The 24,563-nt window shown below is 33.0% G+C and overlaps 2 protein-coding genes across 3 annotated transcripts; one reads left to right on the top strand and one right to left on the bottom strand.

The window, feature by feature from the left end:
• Positions 1-1,218: 1,218 nt before the first annotated feature.
• Positions 1,219-5,719, bottom strand: LOC105222723 (glycerophosphocholine phosphodiesterase GPCPD1). 2 transcript variants are annotated; one of them, XM_029548859.2, is made up of 6 exons: positions 4,940-5,719; positions 4,047-4,398; positions 2,846-3,978; positions 2,305-2,781; positions 2,088-2,234; positions 1,219-2,025 (listed from the first exon to the last, which is right to left on the bottom strand). In XM_029548859.2, exons 2-6 carry the CDS (start codon positions 4,282-4,284, stop codon positions 1,909-1,911), a joined length of 2,112 nt encoding a protein of 703 aa, XP_029404719.2. In that variant the 5' UTR covers positions 4,285-4,398; positions 4,940-5,719; the 3' UTR covers positions 1,219-1,908. The 2 variants fall into 2 exon arrangements, with proteins under 2 accessions (XP_029404719.2, XP_049311052.1); XM_049455095.1 differs by having other exon boundaries at positions 5,099-5,719.
• Positions 5,720-5,951: 232 nt separating this feature from the next.
• On the top strand, positions 5,952-24,060 carry LOC105222734 (chromosome transmission fidelity protein 18 homolog). Its single transcript, XM_049455058.1, has 14 exons — positions 5,952-6,372; positions 6,431-7,161; positions 7,227-7,429; positions 7,488-7,852; positions 7,917-8,148; positions 8,210-8,326; positions 8,396-8,498; positions 8,563-8,705; positions 8,760-8,994; positions 17,932-18,107; positions 19,630-19,763; positions 21,469-21,698; positions 22,939-23,002; positions 23,288-24,060. The coding sequence occupies exons 1-14, from the start codon at positions 6,282-6,284 to the stop codon at positions 23,386-23,388; spliced, it is 2,925 nt and encodes a 974-aa protein (XP_049311015.1). The 5' UTR covers positions 5,952-6,281; the 3' UTR covers positions 23,389-24,060.
• Positions 24,061-24,563: the final 503 nt, after the last annotated feature.

The following is a 24,563-nucleotide window of genomic DNA, read 5'->3' as shown; positions in this document are numbered from 1 at the left end:
TACCCCCTAATTAATACTAACTGAAAGGAAATCCATAAATTGAATCGTTGAAGCAACTAAATTCTTAACCTTAATAGAGAAAAGAATTAAAGACATTTAAAGTTTTGGTAAATTATTAAGGCGCATTCCTCATGATTGACCCGCTGAGACATTGTGACTAAGCTAATTTAGACCTCTTTTAGTATCCCTGAAGTTCTATCGCTTTCAACTTCCAATAGTGTATTGACCTTTCTTAAAGAAGTGTTGCACTTTTAATGTTGACATTTGAGTTCTTCATAAGCCAGCGAGTATGTTTCCATGATTTGTGGTTCCATAGGTTTACTTTCCAAAATATACCACTGAAAAGTCAAGAAGTTTTTTCTATTCTTTGAGATGGGCAATAGAGTACTTGAATTTCCGTTACCATACAAAAAAAGTCCTCTTTCGGACTTCAGCCGCAGTTAGGTGAAAATTCGAGCGTTCCAACCAAAGGAATGGAACAGGGCGATTTTAATAGACAGTTTTTCCTGGGACAAAATTATTTCTAGTCTCTGAGTATTCGTTGGTAAATCGTTTCCGCGAGAGTTGGGCTTTTGAATCCGGTATTTTATCCTGCCAAAGATTGACTGGACAGTATAAAAGTAATTTGGGAAGTTTCTCTGTCGCTATTCGCACGTATTCTCATCCAGTCAAGGACTGACAACTCACCAGCATCCTCGAAAATATTTGCGAAATATTGTATATTATACAAAGTTTTCTAACTAAGTTTTTTGTTCTTTATTTCTTCTTCAGTCTCTTAGCTTAGTTAACAACGCATCAGTCGTTTCTTCTATTCACCAATTGGTCGATATATCAAGTGCAGCGAAGTCCATCTCTTGTTGTAGCGGCAGATATTCCTCTTCATCTGCTTCCCCCGACGGGTACTGAAGAGAATACTTCCAAAGCTGGAGTGTTCTCATCTATCCGGACAACAGGACCTAGCCAATGTGTGCCCCACGACAATTGGGTCTACGGAACGGTTGGCAGTTCTTTACCCGTCCAAGAACTGTGAACTCGGAACATTTCTGTCGCTATAACAACAACAACAACATCCAACGCAGCATGATTGTTTAATTATATTAGACAAGTGAAGATTGCACCGCGACCTGGGGTCTATTGCGCCCTCTCCTAAGTCACAACGTTCTTAACTAGCCCCAGCAAATTGATAAATTCCAATATGCCCAAAATTGTAAAAGTCAATTATTTGTGTAATTTCATGAATATTTATTAGCATGATTTATTTACTACATTTTTCTATGAAGTCTCTAAATATGCTTCTCGGGTCTTCTTACAATTTTTGGTCGGCCCTTTTCTTTTCTTTTAACTATATCATAATTTTATTGTTCTTTTCTTCAAATTTCCGCCTAACCGTTCACAATTTCAAATATATTTACTAATTTTTTTTGCACAAAATATTCGAAAGGCACCGAATACACAACGCCACAGATGAACTTGAGTAATAAAATGCGCACGTGGTCGGTAATTTACAAGCTGATGTGCATTAATTCAATTGTATATAAATTTATTAAAGTGTGAAAAACGTTGAAATTCTGCGCGGAACACAGTTTTAGTGTTTGCGTTATGTAATTGGTGTCATAATTTAGCAATTTTCGCTAACTGGGTTATATATAAAAAATCATAATAAAAAAAAGTATTTACTAATTTGAACATACATGCATTATGTAGGATAATTTATAAAAAAAGGGAGATTTGCTACTAAAACTACGCATTACGTGATTAAATATATATATTTATATGAATGAAGAGGATTTGGTTGAGTGGATGAAGTAATTTATGATGAATTATTTTAATGATAATTATTGCGTTAATTTAGCAACTACTGCAAATGTAACTTAAATATAATATCATATGCGTCTGGGTCTTGAATTATTAGTGCTTTTTATGCACTACCGGTACATTGTCGTGCCACAGTTTGCCCCTTTCCAGCGCCTGCAGTTTGAGTATTTCATTTTGGCTCTCCTTGGCTTGCAGCAGGAACACGCTTTGCTGTTGTTGTAATAAATTGCAATTAATGGCTGTGGGCTAAATTTGTGTATGAGAATAGTTACCTTCACTTCTTTGCTGGTGAGCACATCCATTTTATCGTAAATTATGGCATGCAAGCCCAATTCTTTGAGGAATTTAATTGTATCCTTGCAGTTATTGTCGTCGCCCCAGCAGAAGACCACCAAGCCGCTGCTTTTAGCCAAATTCACCTTTTTGCACCAAATAAGAGAAGTTTCAGTAAAATATTTAAAGTTTTTTTTAAGTCACATTTCTCCTTACCTTCGTGGGGTCACGGAGCAGGTCTTCAGTGTGCGCTACAATGCCCAGCAATTCCATGGCTAGTGAGTTATATATAGCCATTTCAATGGTGTTGCCACGTGGATCTAGATATTTTTGATATTTCGTCGTTTCACCGAGAGTCAAGAACATAACCGGGTAACGATTTTGCTTAAAGCGCAGCATGGTGCAAACGTCAGGGTCGAAACATGAGAATACAATGCGTCGATCGCCAGCCTTGCGGAATACCACATTCAATATGCAGTCCACATACAAATTGCGATCGATAGTATGCTCAAATTCCTCTTCCATGGTGCCATCTTTGAGTCGCTGTGACCATTTCACTTCTATGTTGAAGCCAACATGTTGATCGATGGCATCCAAGACGTCCGCAAGGCTGGGAAATGGTTGATGCTCCAGCTGATCATCGTTGTGAAAGCAACGCTCTTCGCGTGTACGGCCCTCTTGAGTGTGATAAACCTAAAAGTTGAAAGGAAAACATTATTGCAAACAGTATGTTTTTAGAGAAATATTTCTGGACTACCTTCAAATTATTCAGTTGATCCAAAGTTAGCTCACGCATTGGTAACTCCAGAAAATCATTCGGCTTGCAACTGCCTTTCGCTTTGAGCGACACATAGATCATGAAGTCATGATAGACCACCGGCACCAAATCCTTGCTCAGCTGTACATCGAACTCAACCATATCGGCGCCATGCTCGACAGCATTTTTCAACGAAGTAATTGTGTTTTCGCGTATCACAGAATCCTTTGTCTTGAAACTGGTGCCAGACCCGCGATGTCCCACATCCAAACCTGTCCATTTGGAGTTCCAATAGCGCGTATATGTCAACGCCATGTCCAACTTAATGCACTTGGTTGGTTTCACCAGCAAATAGCCTATCTGCATCATGCCCATTGGCCGATGACGTGTCGCGCATGTTATGGGCACTTCTAGGTTACCATCAGAGCGTTTGAGTAAATTTGGCAAAACATAGTGATAACCGAGGTGGTAGGGCGGCTCATCCATAGCTGCTTTTGAGCTGTATGAATATAAATCAATGAGATAGGCGGTACTATCGAAATCACCGATTGTCAGATGGAAAATTACTACGTCATCGGGACCACAAGCTGTCCCGAATTGCGGTTGTACTTTTATAACGGACTCATCAGCTTGTAAGACGGCTACTTCGTTGAAAGCGAAAGCGGTGCTAAGGTCTGAACCATTCTCACGTGTATCGTGCGTGTCGTTTGACAGTGAATCTTCAAGTTGTGAAAACGTATGGTAATCACCACCGGCACCGCCGCCAGCACCGCCGCCAGCACCGCCACTATGCGGTATCGTCAAGTTCATTGGTGTCACTTTAACAAAGATTAAGCGCCGCTTCATGCGTTGTTTCCATGTGAAGGGTGCATTGAAAAATTTCAATTGTACAATTGTCTCGGATGTTACCCAGCCGCGGTCCACTTTCTCAACACCATTTACGTAACCATATTCTTCGTCGCACTCTCTAGTCTTGCGATTTACACCGGGTATGACAAAACGTGGCTTTAGATGGGCCTCCCAATTACGCACAATCGTTTTTTCAGCTGTCGGATCGACTGCAACCACTAAATAACGGTATTCGGTGCGAGTATCACGCGGAATGCTAACATATGTGTACCATAGATTCTTGTCTAAAAAATGTAGAATAACGTGGTTAAAGTCCAGCCCGCCGCTTGGTGCGGGTGCAATGCCCACTCACCATCTTCCTTCATCATGACTATACACTCGCCAAACTGCCAATTGCCCAGACGTTCGGTGCTTCCCACAATGGCCAGACGTTCATTAGGCGCTAAATCTTGATTTACTTGGATCCAAAATTTCCAGTTGACATGTACCGGTGTAGCAGGTTGAAACAACTCCACTGAGGACGATGATGCCACAGGCGCCGCCATGGCATCACAATCCTCTGCCTCATCAGCGAAAAACCACCGTTGCATTTTTACAGTTGAATTACAAACGAAATATTCGAGAATTTCAGAAATGTGTTGAATAATACGCACAGAAATATTATATTGTCAAAATATGCTCAATGAACGAATGAAATAAAATATCTGTAAAGAAAAGCAAGAATGCAATGAAATATAAATTGATTGATAACAAAACTTGAAAAAGTTGAAAAAAATTACTGAAAGTAAAGTGTGGCTGCTCTTTATCAAAGACCTACTTTATCAAATAGCATTAAACCAAGCAATTGTGTTACTGTGCGCGGGTATATGTAACTATATAGATACATATACATATCCATGTACATAATAACGCTGATTATAAAATGACTTAATTTGATTTGTACGGTTTTTGTTTGTCAATAATAAAATCAAACAGCGGACTGATTTTCACTGTTGCGAGGTTCCATTGTATATCAATTGCCATACAAATGGCATACTCTAAAATCGAATTTTTTTCGTTTAACTAATATAAAAATCTAAATTGAATAAATTGGCGTTCCTAAACGATCTTGATTTGTCATGGAATGTTGTTGATACTATTTGTGTAATCAGCTGTTTCTAAACAAATATTTGTTTTGCTAAAACCAATCGATTTGTATGCATATGCAGCAACATCACTTTAAGCAGATATATTTCACTTACTCACCTGGCTACAAATATATAAAAAATGTTGTGTAAATGTATTGCATGAGATTCCTCATATGTATATAAGTTTGTTGACCCGCTGTTGGACGCACACTTTCCTTACATTCGCAGTATAATGCTATATTTCCTGATAATAATGTTATTGATGTGGAAAACTTACAAGATGTATATGTAGTAATGCGTCTTTGGATATTTGTTATAGTTGAATATTATAGCAGCCGCTATTCACGACTAGCCGAGGTAGTATGTCATTATAAAATAACTTTGGTGGTCAGTTGGGAACATATTTATCCAGTTGTATCAATTAGGTATAAGGATTAAAAAAACGGGTATTATAAATATGGTTATGAAGGGGAAAGGAGTTAGTTGAAATATTTTCTCTATGCTGGAGTAAAATCACACTAAGTACGACAGCTAGCGATGTTAAGGAGCGTTTCGCGAACTTGTGCGTTGCCTCCACCAGGAAGAGAATTTGCTAAGATGTCGCGTAGTTTGGATCCATTTCGCTGGATTCCTCTGTTCGTGGTAAGATTTTTGACAAATCCGCTTGGTTGTGGTGTGAATTCGCCACACCAAAGGCAATATATTGCCCTTTGTCCAATCAAAGTTTTACTTCAATAATATCCACTTATTTATTTGTTACAATAATTATATATTTAAGTTTTTATCTTTTATATTCTCCTAAAACCAATAAAACTAGTGTCCCGTTTAATATAGAAGCGAAACAATTAATCTCAGATAAAAATTTAACTATTTTGATCAATCAATGGCCGTGGAAAAACACAGGGTTGCTTTTGCGAAGAGTGCTTCCAAAATAATGTTGGTATTTTTTTAATAGTAAGCAATTAACTATATCGTGACAACATCTGTAAAATAAAAATTATAAAATGCCCTTTGTCAACACTTTTATTTAGGTGTGCAAGATGTAATAAAAAACAAAATTAAAAGGTGAAATAAATTTAATTTGTTTATATAGTTCTTAATTTGTTGCCAACACCATAATCGTTAAGCGTGCATTTTTTTCTTTGTAGTGTCATGTAGACGCATTGTAAAATCAACAGATTTGACAGCACTGCCAGGTACAGATGTATTGGCGCCATTATTGACAGTTTATTTACAATTTACCACTTGCTCAAAATATTTGATTTGGAAAATACAACAATTCCAAGTGGGGAAACGTAACTGTTATTGCCGGGATATTTTTTTGCCTACTTTTGTTGCTTTTTAAGGAAATTCGCCGTGCCTAATTTTTTCACAGCGTCATTTACAGGTGTTTCAATTAGTGCCTTAATTTATTCGTCAATAAAGGTGTCTTTGTATTGAGTGTTTACTATAAGTTTAAAATGGATCAGTATCCCGATGAGGACGAAGAATTTGAGCTACGTTACCAGGAGGAATTGGAAATGTTGGATGATTTACCTCCTGAAGGGGGTGGTAAGTCTTAAAAAATACATAAAACATGCAATTCCGTTATTTTACCCCTTTATTGCAGAGGTTTTTGTGCACAACACTACCATTAACCATAACAACACTATTAATTCCGTTAATGCCGTTGACACTATTGATTCACCACACCTTTCACAAATTTCGGGCATTAGCGTTAGTACTAGTACTGTTGTGAATAGACGTCTCTTCGGAACTCCTAGCGGGCCACATAAAAGAATATCTTCGACTCCCCTTGCTACAAACAAGCAGCGTGGTGCTCTAGCTCCCATAGAAGAAGTAGTTGCTCTAACGCCATTGCCAGAATGTGAACCTTTAGAAGAAGTCAATGAACCTGCAGTGGAACTGCAAGGAATGGGTCTGAGAAATAAAAGACGGCTGGAACGTGACCTCTTCGGTGACATAGACGATTTATTTCAAAATGAAACTTACGAAGATCCAGTTGCAAAGAAAGCACGTACCGAAGAAGAACGTGATTTAGAAATGATTGAAAAAATTTTAGAAACACGTCGGCGTCTTCAAGAAAATAATAAGGCGGTACGGAAGGATGATCTTTCACGTCTAAAGGCATTGCATGAATTTAAAATGCGTAATTTGTCATACACTGTACCTCAGTGGCCATTCCAAGTGTTACGAAGGGGCGATCGCGAACGCGTTTTCGTACGTTTTCATTCGGAGGAGTATGAAAATCATGCGTTGGAGGATGTACGAGCCATTTCGCAATTCGATGGCCTTCTGGGCGAGAACAAACAACGTATATGGGCAGAGGCAAATGATATTGTGCGTAAATTTTACGTAATTTTGAAAGAAACTGCTTTGATTCAGATTATTATTTTTTTCTGCAGGTTTTGAAACGCGCTAGTACTCCATCACAACAACAACAAGCTGCTACAGTGTCCGCAACAAGTTCGCAAGAATCAAGTCAAGACGAACAATTATGGGTGGAAAAATTTAAACCACGGAAATACATTGATTTGCTGTCTGATGAGGCAACTAATCGAAGTTTACTATATTGGTTGAAAATGTGGGACAAAATGGTGTTTGGCAGGTGTGTTGTGAACATAATTAAACGAATAGGTTTTCTAACTGTTCAATATCGTTTTTAGGGAATTCAAAAAGAAAGAAGAACACAATGTCAATAGTACCAGTAACAATTTGAATACTTTTAACAAACGAACTGGCAAATTTGAATCGAATGGCGGTTGGCGGAAAAGAAAATTTCAATCTATGTTGGATACTAATTTAGATGAACATGGACGACCGATGCAAAAAGTTGCCTTACTCTGCGGACCACCCGGTTTGGGTAAAACTACGCTGGCACACACAATAGCACGACATGCTGGATACGCTGTTAGGGAAATAAATGCTTCAGACGATCGCAGTCCCGAAGCTTTTAAGCAAGCGCTTGAGAGTGGAACACAAATGTCATCAGTACTAAACGAAGATCGACGACCAAATTGTATTGTGTTGGGTGAGTGAACTTTTTCTTAATTTTCATATTCAAATAGGCTATAATAAAACAAAATTAATTATAGATGAAATCGATGGTGCGCCACGTCAATCAATTGAATTTCTTGTCAAATTCGTAAGCGACAATGTGATAAACAAAGTTAGAGCGAAAGGTAAAGGCAAACCAGAACGTAATTTACTGAAACGTCCAATCATTTGTATATGTAATGATATATACGAGCCAGCGTTGAGACCGTTGCGACAAATCGCCTTTGTTGTAACATTTCCGCCCATCGAAACCACGAGATTAACGGAAAGGTAAGCACTTTTAATTAGTAATGTGAAACGTATTAACTACAAACATTTTTGGTTTTCTTAGGTTACTTCAGATTGCGCAAAGAGAACATTTAAAAACTGATTTCAGTGCATTGTATGCCATGTCGGAGAAGTCAGGGAATGATGTACGTTGCTGCATTTCAACATTGCAGTTTTTCAAGTAAATAATACGAAATTGTTTATTTTTCGTATACACATGTTAATGTTTGTTCCATTTAAAATTTTCTAGTGCTCAGAAGAAAGCGTTGACACTGCAAGATGTACTTAACGCCAACTTGGGGCAAAAGGATCGTCAACAAGGTCTCTTCGATGTCTGGGGTGCAGTCTTTAGGGTACGTTTTTTTATTAGTAAAATAAGCCTTGCATTGTATATATATATATTTGTTTTATTTTTAGATACAACGTCCTCGCAAGCAGTTGGAGAAATCTAAACTCAACGACAATACGGAGGATGTTGAAATCACTATGACAGATATGTCGACTAGTACACGCGTGAGAAACGTGTTGGATGTGGTGCATGGCGGCGGTGATTACGAACGGTAATAATTCTATAAAATGAAAAAATAAATTAATAACTATTTATTATTCGGCAGTCTCACACAAGGCGTCTTTGAAAATTACTTACATCAGAAAATGCCAGATCCAAATTTGACTGCAGTTGTTGAAGCAACAAAGTGGTTTAGCTTCAGCGACACAGTACAACATCAAATAAATCATTTACAAAATTATACCGTCTATCCTTATTTGCAATTTGGATTTGCGGCATGGCACTTGATGTTTGCAACGCTCGCCTGGCCGAAAATAAATTTTCCTAGCAAAGGTTTCGAGGTAAGTGAGTTTCAAAATGTTTTCCAAATATCCATTAAGTGAGTAATTTAAAAATGAAAGGGGTAGTAAAGTTCGTTAATGTCTCGGATGAACAATTCTCCAGTTGCATCTACCGATAGCTTAAATAAATTGGATTATCAGAATAGTGCTTATCAATTTTTAAATTTCAATGATTTACTGCTCTTTAAATTGTGGCTTGTCATTAAATAGTTGTAACGTATGCAAAAAGAGTGAAAAATCGCGTGAAAATTTATAAAGATTAAGTGAAAATGTTAAATATGTGAATATGCTGAGGAAGACTGAATAAGGAAGCTATGTATCAAAATGATTTTAAATAGCAGACAGCAAAAAACAAAATGGCGTAAAAAAATAATCCAATTGGAACATTCCTATTGGAAATTTTCAAAAAACTCTGGCTGTGAAATGCATTAACCTATATACGCGTACATACATACATAAATAATAAAATGTTTTCGTTATCGGAGCATACAATAATTCCAATTGGAAGTCTTATTGTATTATTTCATAAAAGTTTAATTGCACAGACAAAACTAACAAAATAGTGAGATTTTTTTAAATTTGCCGATTGAATGTGAGTATACGAAATTTTATAATCAAAGTAGTTGTAAATAGCAGACTTCAAAAAACAAAACAGCATAGGTAAATAAACCAATTGGATATTTGCATAAATTTGGCTGTGGAATGCGTTGTCATATATATTCATACATAAAAAATAAAACATCAGATATTACAATAATTCCAATTGGAAAACGTATAATGGTAAAACAATAAAAACTCGATGACGACCCAATAAGGTGAAATATTTCATTATAACAACAAGTAGGGATAAAGTGGAAAACGAATGAAAGTCAACGAATAAGGTATTAGGTGTGTTAAATTGCGATTTTTTTTTTCTCTTCAAAGACTGTCGGCAGATTTTCACAAAAAAATATTCGAAAATTTTTCATACCGCTGCAAAAACAACAAAAAGAATACACTTGTAGTTCCGTTACAACAAATACAATAACTCCAATGAAGATATTAGTCCTTGAGCTTGTGCTGCGCATTCGTGATATATCGGATTATTTACCTGACCATTTTTACCATTGAATAGTGTAAAAAGGGCCGATATACTGGGTAGTCGAAAAAGTATTTTCGTATTTTGCCACTAGGTTTCGTTACAGTCGTATATTTCCAGTGCTACCAATCACATTGTGTCATCCAAACCAAAAAAAAAATTAATTCGGGGAAGTTGAAAAAAGTTACAGCTGTTCATAAATGAGTGAAATTAATTAAAAAATGCTACCAATGAAATCTTTCTCTAGCCGAAAAATGGCAAAAAGTGGTGGACCCAAATGGTACATTATTCAGAAAAATTTTGTATATCTAAACAGCAAAAAATCTGTAAAACTTACCGAAGTGTGTGAAAATTTTCCATCACATGCAAGGAGTCTCCGCATGATACTGGCCACCTCTTTGCATGCCCTACAAACCCTACCCATCTAACACCTTCCTCCCTTTGGTCCGACCCCGTCGAAACAGCACGTTTCTTGGGCCTACCGTTAGATGACCTCGACGACAACACAAACAACCCTTACCATCCTAACGGGGATTAGCAAACCGTTAAAACAACAACAACAACAAATTTTCCCATCAATTCTAAAAATCACTGCAACAATTATTTAGATTAAATGTAACGCATCAAGGAAGCTAAGCAAACAATAATTTTTGCTCTTTTCCTTCTTTTTTACGTATTTCAAAGTTAATTAAATTATTTTTAGACAAATTAATTTTTATATATCTATTTTTGTTCTTTTTTGAATTATAAATATATCTTAAAACAAGTATTGATAATACTTTCTATTTGACTTAAAGAATTTTAAAATAATTATTTAAAGCTCAATGCAAAATTTTACTCTTTTAGTTACTCATACGCCATGTTGTCCCGAGCTAAGACGCATATATTCGTGATTTGAGCTAACAAAACAAGCAAAATAAAAAATTTAAACTATTTTATCTATTTATAATTTTGTTAATTTAATTTTCTTAAAAAAATGATGTGGCATTCATTTATGAAAAAATATATCTCTTGATTCTATGAATTTAAATTGTGAACTTATACTAAGTGGGGATTTTAAGAGGATATTAATGGTATAAACAGCGTCTGCTGGCATCATTCGTGCATAAATAGAATCTCAGTTTGTTCCATAAGCCTCTATAAGTCAGTATGCCGTAAGAGTCAAGGGCTGACAAGATCTTTGCGAATAAATAATAATTTTACATGCAGAGCTTACAAGCTTTAGTTACTTAACTTACTTAAGTTGTTAGTTGAGGATTTTATTTACATAAGCCAAGCTTTTATTGTCTTTTCTCCATCTTTTAAGAGTTCTAAAGCTTCTCCAACTAAATCTTTCTTATACTTTGCTGCCAAATGTATCTCTTTTCGTTGTTTTTTTCTTTTAAATTCCATTTTCTTGTGCGATGTCTAAATAATTTTGAGATGTTTTATGTTTTTTTTTTCAAGCTTTGGGTTTTAAGGATGCTCATTGACTTAAATTGTCGAGTTAACTGTTTTAGATATGAATTTGTGTTCGTTAGGGGTGTGTAGATCCGACTGCTTTAGAAATGTCTAGTTTTTTCTACCTGAAAACACCAAAAGCGCGTTCATTGATGAATATTGCTCTTAAATCTCGTCATCTCAACAAATTTGTTAATTTTGTTGTGGAGGAGGTCGTTGATAAGAAATTTTATAGTGTTTTGGTACGAAATATATTGCTATGAAAAGCTTTTGTAGCTCACATATGTATTTATAAATGCATTCAATTGCTAGGTTTTTGATTGCAATTATTGTTTTTGACTTTATGAATGTGATATTTGCGTTTGGATTTTGCGCATATTGTGTTGGCTGATTATTTATTTATTATAATAACTAAAATTTGTGCAAAAATGCTCAACTCTTTTGTATTGAGAGATATTAACTGCTTCCTATGCATAAGACGTGAATCTACTACTAAATAAATTCATATTTGATATAACTAAACACAAATTTACACAAAAGATGAACATTTTAACACAAAATTTTAATATTTTCAAATACAATTTGAGCATTTTCATACAAAATTTGAACATTCATTTGAAAATTTTTACAAAAATTTTAAAATTTCAAGCAAAGTTGTAATATTTTCATAAAAGTTTAAACATTATCAAACAAAATTGGAACATTTTTAAATAAACTTTAAGCATTTTCAATACACAATTTTATAATTCTCACAAATATTTTAAAATGTTCACAAAAATTTTAAAATTTCCAAGAAAATTCGAACATTTTCATACAAAATTTTAATACTTTCAATCAAAATTCAAACATTTTTAAACCAAATTTGAGTATTTTCAATTAAAATTTTAACACTTTGAATGAAATTTTGATATTTTCATAAAATTTTAAACAATAACAAACATAATATGAACTTTTTCATAAAAAGTTTGGACATTTTCACACAAAATTTGAGCATTTTCCTAAAAATCTGAATATTTTGAAACTCAATTTACACACTTTTACATAACATTTTAATATTTTCTTACAAAATTGTAACACTTTCATTTGAAATTTGAACTTTTCTAAACGAAAATTGTACATTTTCAATTAAAATTGCAACATTTTGACTTGAAATCGATTATGCTCATAAAATTTTAAACATTATTATACAAAATTTGAACATTTTTACACAAAATTTAAGAATTCATAATAATTTAAATGTCATCAACAAAATTTTGAACATTTTCATACAATATTTGAACACTTTTAATCGAAATTTGAACATTTTCAATCGAAATGTGATTATTTTCAGTCGAAAATGGAACCTTTTCAAACCAAATTTGAACATTTTCAATCAAAATTTACATATTTTTACATAAAATATAGAATTTTTTGCAATAAATGTTCATGGAAGCTTACACAATAATTCACTTTTAATCTTAATGCAAAGAAGAACTTTGAGCTTTTGAGCTTCCGCACAAACCGACATGTCTTTTAAAGCACAATTTCACTACAGAATCACACCATCTTCACCAACCTTTTAGAAAGCTTCATGTTTTTAAAAACATTATTGCCCTATGTTTGTTGCGTGGGTCCTATGTATGTTGTTGTTATTGATATAATTATCATTGCATTGCTTATGCATACCTTTCTTTTGTTTAGTTGTCGATAATCCTTTCCCATAAACAGGTTTTTGTAAATTTTACCGCTAAATCACGCAAGTTTTCATGTTCGAGAGATTATATACCTAAACTTGTATAGCGATAAGTCCAGCGTGAGTTTTAAAAAAACCGTACGAGGGTTTACACACTTGTCCGAATAATCAGATCTATTACGTAAAATGTCATTATCTGTCAATAGTATAGAGTTTCCATCGGGGTCTAATTCTACTCTCTGAAAGAATTTTGTCATTTTTCAACACTTCTGCAAAAAAACTAAACACAAAATCGAACTTACCTGTCGTAGAAGTATAAAACTTTATCTTCAGAATTTGCTTGGCGTGCATATGTACTACAACTTTGCATCTTTATATTTAATTGATTACTATATTCCGATAAACCATTATGTATCGAGTTATACGTCACATTAAGCACCAAGAGTTGTGGACCTCAACCCCAGAATTGCCAAATGCTGTTAAGATGCGGACAGATTTTGTACAGAGACAGAGAACGATACCTTTAGTACATTGGATTTTCGAACATGAAATACACGAGCAGTCAGGCGATATTATGGAGATTGACAGATGTTTGGACATAATAAAACATATAAAACTAGAATTGCGTCGTATGCCTTTTAGAGTGTACCAGCGTAGAATACACCAGCTAGACAAAATGATGCTGATAATGTCAAAGTTTTGTCTGAGAAAAAAAATAGCCGTGAGATATTTTAGAATGTTTTAGGCATTTTTGGACATTTTAGGGGCTTAGGGCAGAATGCGGTTTAAATTTGTATTGAATACAGATGCTGGCATTATATTCAATATAATCGCTCTTTAATTATTAGTTATTAACGTTATTTATTACTGTAGTTTTTAAGCTGTTATTATTAAAAATGAAGAAAAAGAGACGAAACGATTTAGAAAAGTCATAAGATCTAGTTTTTTTTTACCATTTGAATCTTTATTATTATTTTAAAACATATGGCTCAAGGAGCTCACGACTCCCGGTCTTAGACCAAGACCAAGTATCCTCTGGGTAGCCAAGAAACATAGGCAAGGCGAGCTAAAGTGAGAAAGCGAACCCTCCCAAGGGTTGTGCGCCAGTTCCCACGATAGTTGGGTCTACGTAACAGGAACGGACCCGGATTTTTATCCGCCCAAGGACTGTCAACTCGGCAGAATTCTGTCGCTACAACAACAACAACAACAGGGTTGTGCGCTAGGTTTAAGACCCGCCAGTAAAAAACCTCGAAACGCCTCGATCGATGTGGAAAAAAATTTGTCTTAAATGCAAATGAATTAATTAACAATTTTAATTTGATGTTATATATATTAACGCTATACGGAAACACTAATTCATTTGCCGAGGTTTTAGACCAGACTAATTTTTTTCGTGAGAGCTAGTCATAAACAGAAAAGTTTTTCGTAGTTAACGTCCAATATCTACTTCGAATTTCGAAAGTGAGTTTTTGCAAACATAATTAATTTTGGTATGAACTTATAATTAATTATAGAGGATAATTAATAATTAATTATAGAGGATAATTAATTATTATAATTCATTTTCGCTTATTTCAATTGTTAATAATATTTTTCGGTCACGGTATGGCCTTTGGCCAGCATTTCTTTGTTATACATATTTTTTTTTACTATTTTCGAAAATTCGAACTTAGTAATTCAAGCATTTCTGAAGCGCTTAATTACGATATTCGTAGGAAAATGGTATTTTATTATACATATTAACTACATATTTTTATGCGTTTACACGTGTACACTTTAATTTGTTGTTGTATACATATCTAGAAATATTTATAAAAGTTCTTTTGATTTTATCGGTTTGTTTTTAGTTTCACCGAATTGTATTCGCATTTCGATATTAATTCAGTATTATTGTTAATTATTGAAGTTGTTCTTAATGATTTTTAAAACAAAATTTTTTAATCCCTCTCATCCTATTTCCTTAATAGATGTTTAGAGAGTAAATATTAAACCTTTTTCGCATTTCGCAAAAAGTTACGTATACGCAGCGGCTCACTTTTCGGTATTTTAACCACCGGACCGCCGCGAGCTGTTAAACTAATAGTATGTGTTTGGATTTAACATTTAATAATGTAGTAGGGTTATTTTTTTTTTCAAAAAATTTTTTTTTGCATTTTCTGTTCCCTTATACCCTTACAATTAATGTAGAAACCCACTTTACCATTGGAAGGTTTCGAAGAGTTCGGAACGCTCGGAGTGCATTCCTCAAACTTTAAACGCGTTTTTTCTCAAACACACACTTTTTAAACTGGCGGACATGATTCCGGTCGAACTACTCAATCGATTTGCTTATTTTTTTTTTTTAATGTTCACAAAACGCCTGGCTATCGTCCCTATATTTTTTATAATTTATTGACAATGTTATGACAAAATTTATATAAAAAAAAAATTGAGAAAAATTAAAAAAAAAAAATTAATTACTTTTTTATTTATCAATATTTTTTCAAGATCCTAATAGAGACGATAATACTTTTTGAGAAAAAATTGGGTTTTTGTGTTTCAGATTTTCCAAACATGAGAAATCGTGTCCGCCAGTGAAAAAGCGCTATCATTCACCCAGCCATTTCTGAGACAGATGTCATCAAAAAATTCCGAAAAAATTTGTTTATACACTCCGCGATATACCTCATGATATGTGAAAAAAGTTACATTGTAGACAAAAAATTTCTATGAAAAAAATGTCAAAAAAAACAGGCCAGATTACCCTACTGATCCCTTAAACTCTAACAGTCGTCGATATTTAATATAATTTTTATCGAAAATATCGATTTATAAATTCTTAATATGCGTTTAAGCTTAGCTGTCGTTAAAATTTTCAGGAAATTTGAAATTAGCTAACTAAACATTTTCGATTGTTTGATTAAATACTTAATTAAATTTACCCAAAATCTTTAAAGCTAATTGTTATCAATATTCATCGCAATTGTTATCGAAAAATATTTATACATAGTATATCAATTATTAATTCTGATTACTTTTCTATACATTTTGGATATTATATAACCATAATTTTCAAGTTTTTTCTAGAATTAAAGAATTTTCAGCTAAAAATTATCGTTATCGTTATTGATTGCTGTTCTTATGGATAGCGATATTTCTAAGTTTTTTCAGAATTTAAGAATTTTCCAGTTAAAACATATTGTTATTCGAAGCATTTGTTATCGAAAAAATATCGAAACATCGATTGTAAGAGTTGATTGGTTTTCGATAAATTTTTGGTATTTTATGATGATAATTTTTAGATTTTTTCTGGAGCTTAAAAATGTTAGCTACCCTAAAAGGTATCACTATTTATTGCAAATGTCATCGAAAAAATATCGATTATTAATTTTGGATTATTTTCGATAAATTTGTGATCTTTTTGACAATTTTTTTAGACAATTTTTGGATTTTTTCTACAAAAAAATTAGAAAAGTATCGTTATTTGTCGAAAATTTTATCGAAAAATATCGATACACATCAACCATTAGTTTTAAATAGTTTTCAATGTATTTTAGATATTTCTAATTAGAATTTTTTTTAGCATTTTTTTTGGCATTTTTCACTACTCTTTCGAGCTCGTCGTAAACATTTTATAGCTGAACACTCCACTTACAGTTATTAACAACCAGCTGGACGCTATGAATTATGCAAACTTCATTACGCTTTACGGATTTGTTATTATTGTTTTTTTTTTGTGGTCAAATATTGCCATGCTCAACAAGCAGGTCAGACGTTGCAGACTTTTTCTAAAGGAGATTGAATCAAATTGTTGTTGTTGTTTGTTTATTTTTGCTAAGCAGCGCAGTTAAAACGCCTTTGCAACAGCGAATAATCAGGCAATCAGGAAATAAGTAATTTTTATTATACACTCTAAATGCAATCACCAGATTAATGACGGTCGGACGGACGGATGGAGTGGAGAGTTGGGTAGCTGCAGCTAAGATGAATTGGTTGAATTGGTTGCATGGTGGTGTTGCCTTAAGGCAAAAGGCGCTTTGCAAATCTTTTCCACTCAAAGGATGCAAGGAGAAAATTATGTGAAGAAAAAAATGCAAAAATTGCGAAAATGAAATGAATAAGTGCAACAACAAGCATTTAACCTTTTATCTGGCCAATTGTGCCCATACGCTTGTTTACACCGCTTTTGTGTGTGCAGCAAGCGCTTTAGAAATGCAAAAGTGTTTGAAGCTTATGACTTAATTCCATATTCATGCAGTCCATGCAAACATGAACACACACGCACTCGCATTTATGCCTACTTTGAAAAGTTCTAGTCACCTGTTTATGTAGTTTTATGTGTCTGTGTGTGTGTGTGTGCTGTTGCTGCCTTATTAACTGCCCATAAGTAGGCGTTTAGCTGCGATTAGCAAGCACTCTTCGGCTTGGACGCCAACATTCTCGTGTCTCTTTGTGCGCCATACATCAGCCACATACATAAGTATGTAAATAAAAAATGTATTTGGCAATTAACAAAATTGCGCCAACTGCGCCGCCACAATTTCAAAATGCTACTTGTGTAAGGCTTGATTTTGTGCTCGGGCCTACTTTAAATTGCACTTTGTGGTCGCTATTAATTTTTCTCTTTTATACTCGCCCATAAATACATCACTGATGAACTTTGCGCTCCTTTCACTTACATAACATAACTCTTTTACTTTTTGTATATAGAGAGCATGCATTTTTTTTATTTATACTATTTTCTTTCTTTGTTGTTTATTTACAGTTCAGACAGAAGAGCACCACACAAAGCAACATTTTTCAAGCTTTCCGCAAGGGTATCACAACGGGCATGAATGGTCTCGGACAGGGTCATGTCATTCTGGTGGACACTGTGCCGTTGCTCAAGCGCATTTTGTCACCACAATTTCGTTCGGTGGCTGTGCAATTGCTGTCTCAAAGGTGAGCACATACACACACACAAACATAAATATATATTTGTAACTGCATACTATTGATAAATATCATTTAAATGACCGGCTCACGTGTCGTTTTTAGATTTGTTTATTTATTTTTTTTAATATTATTTGTATTAATTTTTATTCAATATTTTTTTTTCTAATTTTTAACACATTTTTATTTAATTTAATTTTTATGTTAATAATTTTTTATTTTTAATTAATTATAATTTTTATTAATTTTAATTAAGTAATTTAATTTTTTTTTTTTAATTAAGTAATTTAATTTTTAGTTCAAATATATTTTTTTTCTCTTGATTTAAATTGATTTTTTTTTATTAAATTTTTCAGAATTTATTGCACTAATTTAATTTTTATTTAAATATTTTTTTAATTAAGTAATTTAAATTTTAGTTCAAATTTTATTTTTTTCTCTTGATTTAAATTTATTTATTTGTTTAATAATAAATTTTACGGAGTTAATTACACTAATTTTTAATTAATTTTTCTAATTTTAATTAGGTAATTTAATTATTGTTTAAATTCTATTTGTTTTTTTTTTATTTAAATTAAATTTTATTTTAATATATTTTTCACAATTAATTACACTAATTAAATTAATTATTTTTTAGATTTTAATTATTTTATAAAATTTTTTCTTTAAATATGTTTTTTTGTAGATTTAAATTAATTTGTTTTATTATGATTAATTTTTCAGAATTAATTACACTAATTTAATTTCTAATTAATATTTTTTTTTAATTTTTAATTTTTTTTTTTTTAATCTTTCTTAATCTTTCTTTTAATTTCTTTCTTTCTTAATTTTTTCTTTTAATTTTAATTAATTTGAGTTTTGGTTTAAATTTTATTTATTTTTTTCTCTTGATTAAAGTCAATTTTTTTTATTTTCATAATTTTTTTCCAATTAAATACACTAGTTTCCAATCATTTTGCGACTTTGACGTTGCTAATTTTGGGTTGCTAAAACCAAAAATAATAGTAAAAACTTGGCAACACTTATGATTTTTTGTTTTCTAGTCAAACCTCTATTTACTAAACTGACAAAAGTAGTTGAACGTAAAGGAAAAGTTTAGAGCTCCTAACCAGGACACCTTAAATATTCCACAGACCACTTAGCACATCAAAATTTTTTTTTTTTCTTTCAGATTTGTTGAGCAATATTATTAATTTTTATAGTTTTTATTTTTAATTAATTATGTTTAATTTAATTTATTTTTTTATTAAATTATTATTTTTATTTTTTTAATTTTTAATTAATAAAGTTTAATTAATTATTTTTTTTTGTAATTTATGTATGTATGTAATTCCATAATTTTGTTGAAGTTATTAGTTTTCTTTTCCAAGAATTCAAATTTAAAATCACTTTTATAATTATTATATTTAGCTCATTAATATTTTATGAAAATTTTATATTAATTATTTTATTTTTTTTTATTAATTTTTCAAATTATTTATTATTTTTTAAATCACTTTTTCTTATTAGTCTATATTTTTTCTGTTTTCAGAGAACGCGATGATCTCTATCACACCGTCACCGTTATGGCCGATCTTGGTTTGACCTATACGCAAGTGAAAGCTGCAGAAGGTTCTTATGTCTATCAGATGGAGCCGGATTTAGATGCTTTAGCACAGTTCCCAGGTAATTTATATTGCACTTTTCTCTCTTTACATCCTTTTCCACTTGCTTTGCGCATTTACAACATATTCTAAATACAAGCGCGGCATCGTCTTCATTAGAAAACAAATTTGAGACTAAAGAATACAATACTAACAAAGAAATACTATAGCAATAATAGCCATTTTGAATGACGAGTGTTGGAAAATGTATGTAGTTTTGTAGCGTTGTTGTTTGTAGAAAGAAAGAAAAACCGAACGAACCTACGACGTGCCGTCCGTCTGTCCGTGCAAGCAGTAACTTGAGTAAAAATTTAGATATCTTGATGAATTTTGGTACATACGTTTCTTGGACACAATGTATTACATTATGGAGGGGCAATTGTGTTTTGAAAATTTTTTAAAAGTGATCTTGGCCTCGCCCCCGAATAAGTTTAACGTATATATGTATGTACTAATAAAGCGGTATCACCCAAATTGGCACAAAACAAATGCTTTCAATTCTCCTTCCGATAACGTGAAAATAAGTGAAATCGGATGCTGACCCCGCCCACTCCCCATTTAATGGTTCTGTTAATGGGTTATATACAGTTAAAAGGCCGAAAAAAGCGAATTTTCCAGAACTTTTTCGAAGATAACTTTTAAATTTATTGATCCAAAAATGTCTACACATATTATGGTATCTTTTAGCTGTATTTTAAGATTAAGTGTTAGTAAAAATATTTATTTGGAAAGGAACTACCGATCTGCGGGAGCTCTTCTCAAAAAGTACGTTTTGCGGTGATTAGTATATCTCTGAACTGGATCCTCTGATATTAAAAAACCAAACAGATTTCGTTAAGGTAATATTCAATCTAGTAAAACAAATCGAAAGAATAGCAAAATAAAATTTTTTGACAAAATGGCGGTTTCTCAAAAAAAAAAATCGATTTTCGACCAAAATTTCGACCAAAATTTCGATTATACAAAATTAAAAATCGATTATTAATTTAAATTTTTAATATTTATCGGTGAAAAAAAAAATATTCGACTAATTACTAAAAAATATATCGTGTTAAAATTTGAGACTAATCGGTTTAGCCGTTTTCCGGTAGTGTTGATCACCGACTTTGAAAACACCATTTTGATAAAAACGCGTTTTAAGTTTGGACCAGTACTTCCAAGCACTCTGAAACGCCATTTCAAATTTGCGTGTAAATTCGAAAATATTCAACGGAACGATATGAAATTTTCGGTATGAATTCTTAAATATATGTACATTAAGGAAATAGAATAAAAAATTCGATTTTTTGAAAATTTTAACTGTACATAACCTCTTAAAAACTACTAAAAATGCGACAAATCAATAAAAAAAAATGCGTCAGAAACATAAAATTGTATACGCGAGATCATAAAACAATGTTCTATTAGAGTCTCTGTCATTTAGGTGAAATCGTATATCTGGAGGCCTGCTCGAGCGATTTAACGAAATTCGGTATATAATATTATCCTGACGATCATATGCGTACTTCTCATATAGCATAATTTTAGATTCCATACGATTATTTCATTTTCCAATACATAAATCCAGCAGCAGTCAATGTATCGGGATAATAATATAATATCAATTAAACTAAAACTAACCTATCTTTACAAATTTATAAAAATCATTGTTCGAAAAGTTTTAATTACAAAATTTATGAATATTTTTTTTTTTATTATTTTCCACATTTATTTCCCTTTCTCCACAGGCTATCCCGGCATCGCTTTGAACTACTTCAGCCGACAGCTGGTGGCACGTGAAGTGGAACTGGAGCGCATAAGACGCTCCACGCCGCGTTTAGGCGCTGAAACGAGCGGAAAGTCCGCCACCAGTAACCCCACAGCAGCTGCTAAGAACGCCACGAAAAATCTACCAAATCATTTGCAGCGTCTAAAGGCCAAGCAAATCGAAAATAAAAATGCAAATGCCAAGAAAGACGTAAGTAACACACCAAAAGCTAATATTCAGTAAAGTAGAGTCGAATGAAGTACTTCGTAGCTATGTAGATATAATAACTCGCCGCATTCCGGTTATTATCTTCGGCGATCTATTTCGTATGCATAACCGAAAAGTGCGCAGACTTGCAATGCTTCTATGTACTTGTAGTCGAGAGTGAATCGTTCATTAAGGCGAAATTCTGCTTAACATTTGCATGTCAAATAGGTTGCACGAACGGTGTTGCAAAGCAATGTGTTAGTGAAATGCATTTTGTATGCAATATGCCAATTTATTGGTGGGTAACTTCTTAGATTATTGAAGAATGCATGTAGAGTGGTTGTAAATTTGGCTTATGGATTTATGTTCATATCACGATAATAGTTGCTACCTTACTGTAGTTTATTGTAGTTACGCATGTTGTTGTTGTAGCGGCGGAAAATTTACCCGAATATTTTGAGGGCTTTTTCTTGTTGGCCTGTACATACTTGGCTTGGCTAAACTATGGTTAGTGATTTTGGCGAAAAGTTGGTCTTATCCTACGTCCAAAGTCTAAAATTTCGAAGGATAATTTTAACTTCTTCCTAAATATAGTATTTCTGGGCTCCTTCAGTAAAAACACTGATCTTATATTTGTGAACCTCAAACAATATTAGTTTGAGCCGAATTTTATATTTAGAGTGAGTTATGACTGGCACCTGACATTTGGGTATTAATTGGGTAGTTCTTGACTATAACAATATGAGGTTTCGTTGTCTATCTTCTGTCTCTTTTGCATTAGAGGGTTCTTCTCTTGATCTCAGTGGTTTGGTCTGTATATAACCCCGAATGGTATACATACTTAAGTAACCAGTTACCTTTTTGTGAAAGATAAGTTATTAAACCAATTGAATATTTCTTGCCCACAATTATACCCAAATATTCATACATACATATATACATATCGACATCTGAAATGCAAAATAACGTATCATCAAAAAAATCGAAATTGAGTGTCTTATTGATTACGCTTCACTACTTCAAATTATATACATAATATTACATATGTTCAACATTTTCTGGTTCTGCGAACATATATATACCAGTCTTAACCAATATTAATATTTTGTTTCACTCAGGTTCGATTTTATTTCGTGTTCAATTCATGCCACTGTAAATTTCTGAAAATGTTGTTACGTTATTTTGCATTTCAGGTGACGATATATACATATTCACAATAATTATATTCGTCACGTCATTCCAGGTGATTTCCAAGGATTTCTTTGGCCGCATACAGCACCGAACAGTCGGAGGAACGCGCGAAGATTGTAAGTTTTGCCAATATTCTTTAGTATATATTTTTCTTTGATGCCATACTCTTGTTATTGCTATGTTTGGTTCGTAGTGGTTATATTACAAAATGTTGTTGTTTGAGTTACCGTAACTCATTTTGATTTTTTTTTTGTTAAAAATTTATATATTTTTTATTAAAAGTAATTTTAATTATATATTTTGTCAGATTTATTTTTTTTTTAATTTAAATTTATTTAATTAATTCATTATCTAGTTAATTATTAATTAATTATTTATTTTATTTTTGCTCTCTATTCCAGGTAAAACTGATGCAATTGTCAAAAGTCCCATTTGGTATCGCTACAAGGAGGGTTTCAACAACGCCGTGCGCAAGGACATACACATGCACGAGCTGCTGTAGCGACTGCTGCCGGCGGCAGTTTTTAACCATAAACTAAATTATTTCTAAAGTAACGATTTTTTCTTTTTAATTTTAACACTGTGAACCATATATGTAACGGGTGATTTTTTTGAGGTTAGGATTTTCATGCATTAGTATTTGACAGATCACGTGGGATTTCAGACATGGTGTCAAAGAGAAAGATGCTCAGTATGCTTTGACATTTCATCATGAATAGACTTACTAACGAGCAACGCTTGCAAATCATTGAATTTTATTACCAAAATCAGTGTTCGGTTCGAAATGTGTTTCGCGCGCGTGTTTTGTTCAGCGATGAGGCTCATTTCTGGTTGAATGGCTACGTAAATAAGCAAAATTGCCGCATTTGGGGTGAAGAGCAACCAGAAGCCGTTCAAGAACTGCCCATGCATCCCGAAAAATGCACTGTTTGGTGTGGTTTGTACGCTGGTGGAATCATTGGACCGTATTTTTTCAAAGATGCTGTTGGACGCAACGTTACGGTGAATGGCGATCGCTATCGTTCGATGCTAACAAACTTTTTGTTGCCAAAAATGGAAGAACTGAACTTGGTTGACATGTGGTTTCAACAAGATGGCGCTACATGCCACACAGCTCGCGATTCTATGGCCATTTTGAGGGAAAACTTCGGACAACAATTCATCTCAAGAAATGGACCCGTAAGTTGGCCACCAAGATCATGCGATTTAACGCCTTTAGACTATTTTTTGTGGGGCTACGTCAAGTCTAAAGTCTACAGAAATAAGCCAGCAACTATTCCAGCTTTGGAAGACAACATTTCCGAAGAAATTCGGGCTATTCCGGCCGAAATGCTCGAAAAAGTTGCCCAAAATTGGACTTTCCGAATGGACCACCTAAGACGCAGCCGCGGTCAACATTTAAATGAAATTATCTTCAAAAAGTAAATGTCATGAACCAATCTAACGTTTCAAATAAAGAACCGATGAGATTTTGCAAATTTTATGCTTTTTTTTTTTAAAAGTTATCAAGCTCTTAAAAAATCACCCTTTACATGATTTTTAACAAAATACATAAATATTTAATAGTTTGTATGTGTATGTCTTATAGCTAAGCATTTTGTTTAAAAATACAATAAATTTTAATTCAAAAAACAAAAAATGCGTATTATTTGTGTAAAATACTTCGAAATGCCAAGA

This window comes from Bactrocera dorsalis, chromosome 1 (assembly GCF_023373825.1).
Source record: "Bactrocera dorsalis isolate Fly_Bdor chromosome 1, ASM2337382v1, whole genome shotgun sequence".
NCBI classification, from domain to species: domain Eukaryota; kingdom Metazoa; phylum Arthropoda; class Insecta; order Diptera; family Tephritidae; genus Bactrocera; species Bactrocera dorsalis.
Note: the sequence above shows the minus strand (reverse complement) of the source record. Positions and strands in the feature narration are given on the sequence as shown.